We start from the raw sequence: 7,007 nt of genomic DNA, 5'->3' as shown, positions 1-7,007 counted from the left end.
CCGCATACTTATATATGGAAAGATACATGTAAACATACAGGGAAATATAGATAGATATAGAGATATAGAGATAGATAGATAGATAGATAGATAGATAGATAGATAGATAGATAGATAGATAGATAGATAGATAGATAGATAGATAGATAGATATGAATGCATAGATAGATAGATTTGATAGATTTTGATTGATGTACTCAGAAATGGATATGATTAGATGGATAGAGATAGAGATAGAATGATAGATATACATGCAGATATGTGTTTTCGACATCGTGTGTGCGGCCTGTTCTGGCTATCGTCATGTTCAGAGATGGAAGCTGGGTGCTGCTACAGAACTGCCATCTCGCGAAGAGTTGGATGCCAGTGCTGGAGCGGTTTGTATTTTCTCTGTCTGAGGCGGAATCTGCTTCGTGCTCGTCTCCTTCCCCGCGTTCGTCGCCCTCAGCAAGTCTGCAGAACAGAGAACGAGACACAGCTGTTTCGCCCAAATTTCGCCTCTTCATGACGTCAATGCCGGCACCCTATTTCCCTGTTTCTGTCCTGAAAAACAGCTTAAAAGTCACTGTAGAACCCCCCAGTGGAATTCGGTAGGAGCCCACAAAGTTACAGGACTTTTCTCTTCCTGCCTATTCAGGTACACGGTTGACATATGTATGCGTACAGTCACATATATATATATATATATATGTACATGTATATACACATGGCTTTTAATCTATGCGTACATATGCATATAGAGACGCATCCATATGTGTACACATACATGCATATATATAAGCATACGAATCGGCCTAGGTTTCAAAAGTGTCTCTATGTGCATACTGTTAACAGAGATTGACGTCTGTGCGTGTTTTTCCGTAAAAAGGGTTCTCGGTGTCTGAGCGGCGCCTGGCCCCCTTAACGAATTCGAGGTTGGTGACCAGATGCCGCTGTGGATATTTGTCGCACGTCTGCGCGCGGTCTGGGTTTCTGCCTTGTCGGCTCTGCGCTCCTGGTTTTAGAGCGACTTTGAAGCGGTCCATCATGAACTACACCCGGGAGGATCTGGATCTCTTTGGTCGGGCCCCCGAGGGCGTCTCTGAGTCCGAGAGCGGCCGCAAGGCAGACGCGTGGACTCGCATCCGCTTTGCTCTCCAGTTTTTCCATGCAGTCGTCCAGGTGAGGCTTCGAACAGAATGCCTCCTCCCAGCCGCGACACCAGACCGTAGGCATGGGAGCGGGGAACGCGGAGCTCGTATTTTGGATACACCTACTCTCGCGGATGCAGGGCCAACAGGCGAGGCCTTCAGTTAGGCAGCTCGATGCTGGACCGCGAAAAGACGGCGCGTGTGTGGGGTTTCCGTGTTTGAGGTCGAAAGACGCCTCGGAGGTTTCCCCAAGTTCTTCTTCGGCGAGGAGGTCGGCGCGAACCTTTCGCCTTCTAGGCTCGTCGTGTTCACCAGGAGTTCAGATGAAGCGTTTGCAGCGGCAGTTTCGGTGTCTAGCCAGCCGCGTGCAACGCGGCACGCGACTCTGATTTCCGTTCCGCACGCGATCCCGTTTCCCGTTGGCCTTCTTTGCTTTTAGGGCCGCCGAACTTTTGGATCCCTGGGGTGGAACGTGGGCCACTACTTCACGGAGAGCGACTTGGACGCCTCGCTCGTGCTGTTTAAGAGCCTGTTTGAGCGCCAAGAGAAAGTCGAGGACTTTGATTTCCTTCCGCTCCAGTACCTCGTCGGCAATATCAACTACGGCGGCTGCGTCACAGACGAGTGGGACAGAAGATGTCTAGCGAACCTCCTGTCCCTCTACGTGTCTCCGGAAGTCGTTCTTGAGGAGGACGCGCTCTCTCACCTTGGTGAGAACTGGACGCCACCAAGGAACATTCTGAGTTTTCGACGTATTGGGATCTTCTATTTTTTCGTCGAACGCACCTATTACGGGTTCTGCTGCAAAGGCTTTAGATATCTCTAATGGTCCACCACCACATATATTTGGACGGATAGCATTGCGCGAAGCAGCCGGGACTGCAAACGGTTTGGTTGTCTTTAGCATCCCAGGCCTCTCAGACGTGTCGTAAACATCAGTCGATTGACACGGTCGGGTCTAGACAGGTGTGGAAATCGGAAACGAAAAATCTGGGACGCGGGGGTGCGTCTTCCAGGAAACAAACAACGCGCTGCGTCGGGCACGCCCGGTAAAATGCGAAGCGAACGCCAAGAGCGTTCAAAAACTCCATCGCTCTCTCGCTGGCCTCGCCTGCGCGGCATCGTGAGAAGACCACGTGGTTCGCCGCCTTTTCTGGGGCGGTGTCGATACACCCCGGAGCGCGATACGCTGCGAAGGGAAACTGCCGGAATGCCTGACTCTGGTATGTTGTCTCGCTTCTTAGGCCTGCAGCGAATTCCGTACGCAGGCTCGCTGGAAGCTCTCAACGAGTATGTGGAGACGCTGCCAGTCGAAGACAAACCAGAAGTATTCGGTTTGCACCCGAACGCGACGCTGCGCCTTCATCAAGAGAGAGGCGCCTTTCTCATTCAATCTGTCCTCGCAATCGCTTCCAGGTGTGCCCCAGAGACGTGGCTTTCCTGCTGACCCCCGAAGAGGGCCGGTAAAGACGACGGGTTGAGCACCAAAGCTTAAAATGACCGAGACAAAAACGGACCTGACTCTGTCCTGGGCCAAAACAGCGACTGAGCTCGGCCGGCGCCAACAAGACGGTCAAGCACAAGAAGCTTTTGTCTCAGAGGCGACACTGCGAAAAACACATACCCGCGTATATGATGGCGTGGAGATATGTATTGATGTATAGTATCTATTTGCAGTGAATCACGGAGATATATGGATTCACTGTGCAGATACCGGTACACGTTGGTACTCTTGACTTATTGGCTGTTAGCCAATCCACGTAGGGCGTAGTCTCCACCCCGCTTCTTACAAGCGGCTTTCGGTTTGATGGAACTTTCACGCCCAGATAACTCCTTAGCAAGCAATCGGTTCGTCATCTCTCGGTAGCCGCCTGCGGGGTGTTCCTGTCCCTAGTCGCGGAGCGCATCTGGGGGGCTTCTCTCCGTTTTCTCTCCCCGCTTTCTTCTCTAATTGTTTCCGAATTCTCGCTATGGTGGGAACGGTTCTGCAGGGCCACTCCATCTGGTCTTTGTCTCATATCTCGCTCCCGAACTCCTCCCCAGCGCTCTCTCTCCCCTTTGTGTCTCCGCTCTTTCTCCGCTGAAGGGACAGCGCGACCGCCTCTTCTGGGGGTGCTCGAGAGGACCAAGCGATGGAGTTTGCCCAGCTTATGAAACAGAAACTCCCCCCTCTCCTCAAATTTCGGCCTCTCTCGGAGGAGTCCTTCGCTGCGAACCAAAGAGGCGCTCGATCCCTTCCGTCAGGCCGGTCGCCTGCGCGAGGCCGCAGACACGGCGAAGGCAGCCCTCTGTCGGGGACGGCGGCACAAGAGACAGAGACCGCGCAGGCTTCGAAACCTGAGTCGATGGGTAGGCATGTTCCACAAAAACAGACCGCCCCCGAATCCTCCTCTTCACTCCTCGAAATTCCCAGGCTTCAGCTGGGACACCGGCGTGCCTGGAAAAGGGGCAGAAAACGCTCAACAACCTTCTCCACGCTGGATGACGTAGGCGTGCAGGTAGATATCTATATTTATATATATCAATATATACCTAGAAAGAAATATAGATAGACATCGATAGATGTAGTACACTTACCCCAGACAACCACAGAAATATGCAGATGTAACGACATAGAGAGATATCTCTGCGAAATGGGTCCAAACTGTGTTCTGGATAAAAGGGGAACTAACGAAGTTGTCAAAAAAGATGGTCTCCGGTGTTCGACCGACTTCACACATTTGTATTTCTCTCGATCATGTCTTTCGTTCCTTCTTGTTCGTCTTCCATCCTTATTCCAGCGACATTTTTGTTTCAGGAAGCAGAGCGATTTAACGCTCTCATCTCCCTCATGGGCGAGACTCTCCAGCAGCTGGAGCTCGCGGTCAAGGGCCTTACGTCTTTCACAGTAGAACTGGATGAAATGCACACATCCTTCTTGAACAATCAGGTTAGTCGTAAAACGGCTTTAACGTGGATTCTTGCTCTCCAGATGTAACCTTACCACGAACAGGCACAGGTATTCCTTGCCCACCTCTGACTTATTTCTTCCAACATCGCGGCTCGAAAAGCTCTCAGTTCGCATGCCAAGTCTGAACGCTTGACACAGTTGAGGTTAGAGTTTTTACCTCCGCTAATTTTGCGTGGTGGCAATCTCGTCTTCGTCAAGGAGGGCGCTTGCGACTCTAAGGGGAAAAGAATGGCAAAGCGAGAGACTCAACCTTTGTTGTTTCCCCCTTCGGAATAAGAGGTCGATGCTGCCTGATCGACGACAGGGACGCGTGTGTCGATGGCAGCTGCATATCTTGTTCGACGCTTCCCTCTGCGCTGTACTGAATCTTCCCCGTTCCTCGTTCGGGGGTGTACGTGCCTGCTTACGCGCGTATGCGCAGATCTGCATGCATTTGGTGTAATTTCGATTAACCCAGAGGGGAGAGCCCGGGGTTATCGTCACCCGCATCGCACCGTCGCGACGCCTAGGTGTACGACACTTTGGTGGTGTCTACGTCAACCGCTCCTGCACAGCTATCTAGACGCAGACGAAAAGACAACATGCATTTGCGGACACAAACTCGTCGTCTCCACATGTGCGCGCACGCGTGCATGGGCCCGACGATGTACCAATGTCTCTCTCCCGCCGTCGCTCCTTTGTCTCTCGTCTCTGTGCAGGTCCCCCCGCAGTGGACAGCTCAGGCTTATCCGTCGCTTAAGCCACTGGGGAGTTGGTACGAAGACTTTCTGCAGCGGGTTGACGCGCTGCGTCGATGGACAGAAGCAGAGAAGCCTCCAGCGGCATTTTGGATCTCCGGTTTCTTCTTTCCCCAGGGCTTCCTCACCGCAGTTCTGCAAACCTACGCCAGAAAGACACTGGTCCCAATCGACGCTCTTGGATTCACTTTTCGTGTGATGAGTACATGCAATCCTGAGTAAGTCGAACGAACGGTTTTTTCGTCTGCTGCATTCAAAAGGTCCCGAAAAACGCCTTCCATCCTGGCGGGCACGCCACTGCTTCAGCCAAAAAGTGGTCTTGCCCAGAAGAAAAGTGTGATTCAGTCCTGCGACCCGACACCCTCGTTTTTCCGCAGGATTCAAAATATGTGCTAAAGTTGACACTAGAGTGAGACTGCGCAGTCCGCGTGTTTTTCAGCTGGAGCAGCCCATATAGGTCCCTGCTCTTTTCTATTGGTCAGACGTGGCATGCTTCTCAGCCCAATCTGCGCGACGACAGAGAGTCTTTTTCGGTTGCTAGCTGCATGGAAAACCCTTGACGTCTACAAAGCCCAGATGGTCTGAAAGATGGCCTCTTCTGTCGATCCCCGACACTTTCATGGTTTCCACGGACGTCTTCGGTGGCAGGCGTTCTCGTTTTCGCGCGTATTTTAAAGGTCAGCCCGCTAGATGGAAGCCCCGCTTTGTCCAGATTTGGATCCATGTTGTGTCTCTTCAACTCATGTGTGCCTGTGATACGCAGAGAGCTAGTCGCAGACGACACGCTTGAGGACGGGTGCTACGTTTATGGTCTCTACATTGACGGAGCGCGGTGGAATTACAACAGGGAAGTCATCGACGACCAGCTGCCGGGCGCCATGCATGACATTTTCCCGGTGATTCTGTTTCAGCCAGGTGTCCACCCAGCTCTCCAAGATACAGACTATAGCTGCCCCGTATACAAGACGATGCGCCGCGCGGGTGTCCTGTCATCGACAGGTAAGTGATGAGCTAAAATTTCAGACTGTCAGTGTTTGTCGACAACTGAAAAACGGATGATCTGTTTCCTTTGCTTGATTCGACTGTCATGTACTACGCTGAAAGGGAGGAACACGGGGTAGCATGTAGCCCGCCGCTACACCACGTGTCAACCGGTGAGGGACATTGGTTGTCGCGAATCGCAGAACCAGTGTGCAGGGTCAGGCTAGTTCTAAGCAAATGTCCGCAGACTTCGTCACACTTGATGTTAGGAGCTCGCGGCTACGGACACATGCGCCAGTCGTCGGTCACCTTCCATACCGGCAACCAATGTCTGAAGGTGCTACCCACTCTCTCGGCACCTGGAATTGGCGACTTAGCAGAGGCAAGAAGCCTGCACAGAACCATCACTAGCGTACGTCGGCAGACTGTCGCAGGCCAGCGAAGTCATTTGTCGGTTTTGTTACTAGAATGGGAACCTGTTTGATGTGCCATCAAAAGTGCGGCGAACACGCTCGTCGTGTGTCGTACTGTTTGTGGTGTCGGCGCTGTTGCCTGTAGGGCACTCGACAAACTTCATCGCTGCCGTCGACTTGCCTACAGACCAGCACCCCAGCAAGTGGATCCTCCGCGGCACGGCACTGGTCTGTTCCGTAGAAGACTGAAGCACATCGATGCCGCCATCACATTGTGTACCCTGAATCATACATATTGACGTCTTCTGCAAGGGTTCGTTAGGATCTATACCACGACCCCGCTCCCGATCCAGATCTATTCAGTCGTTCTCTCTCGCGCTCTTGCGGTCACGGTACCAAATTTAATTTGCCGTCAGTTTCAAACCGGACCACGGCAGCTGCACTCTACCGACTGATCCCGTGTCCATTATCCTGTCTCGCCGCTCCTTATGTAGAAAGGGAGGGCTACGCCGGATGAGGTTTCATACCATCCGTCCTTCTCAAACAACTGACCGGATGTTGCATGCGGTGACCCACGCGAACAAACAGAGCAGCATCCTAATAGAACCGAGACAGCCGGCCATCCATCAGCTCCGAAGAAGTCGACAGCAAAACTATCTTCGATAGAGACTAGAGCTGCTTGCAATGGCACAGCGCTTCCATGTTCGAGGGCTGTGGTTTCCGGGGCATCTCAAAGCCCCACCCAGAAGCCGCGTCGCCCTCCTGGAGCACTAGGTTCAGCAAATTACGTTTACGC

General features: G+C 52.5%; 1 protein-coding gene across 1 annotated transcript; it reads left to right on the top strand.

The window, feature by feature from the left end:
• Positions 1–303: 303 nt before the first annotated feature.
• Positions 304–6,460, top strand: NCLIV_013820 (hypothetical protein; the record flags this gene model as incomplete). The annotated part of the gene is made up of 9 exons (XM_003881572.1): positions 304–590; positions 1,005–1,161; positions 1,570–1,840; positions 2,375–2,546; positions 3,217–3,479; positions 3,911–4,059; positions 4,935–5,035; positions 5,581–5,816; positions 6,357–6,460. 9 exons carry the CDS (start codon positions 304–306, stop codon positions 6,458–6,460), a joined length of 1,740 nt encoding a protein of 579 aa, XP_003881621.1.
• Between the last annotated feature and the right edge of the window lie 547 nt (positions 6,461–7,007).

The sequence above is a fragment of the Neospora caninum genome, chromosome V, assembly GCF_000208865.1.
Source record: "Neospora caninum Liverpool complete genome, chromosome V".
NCBI lineage: Eukaryota > Apicomplexa > Conoidasida > Eucoccidiorida > Sarcocystidae > Neospora > Neospora caninum.
This window is presented reverse-complemented; position numbering and strand designations above follow the sequence as displayed.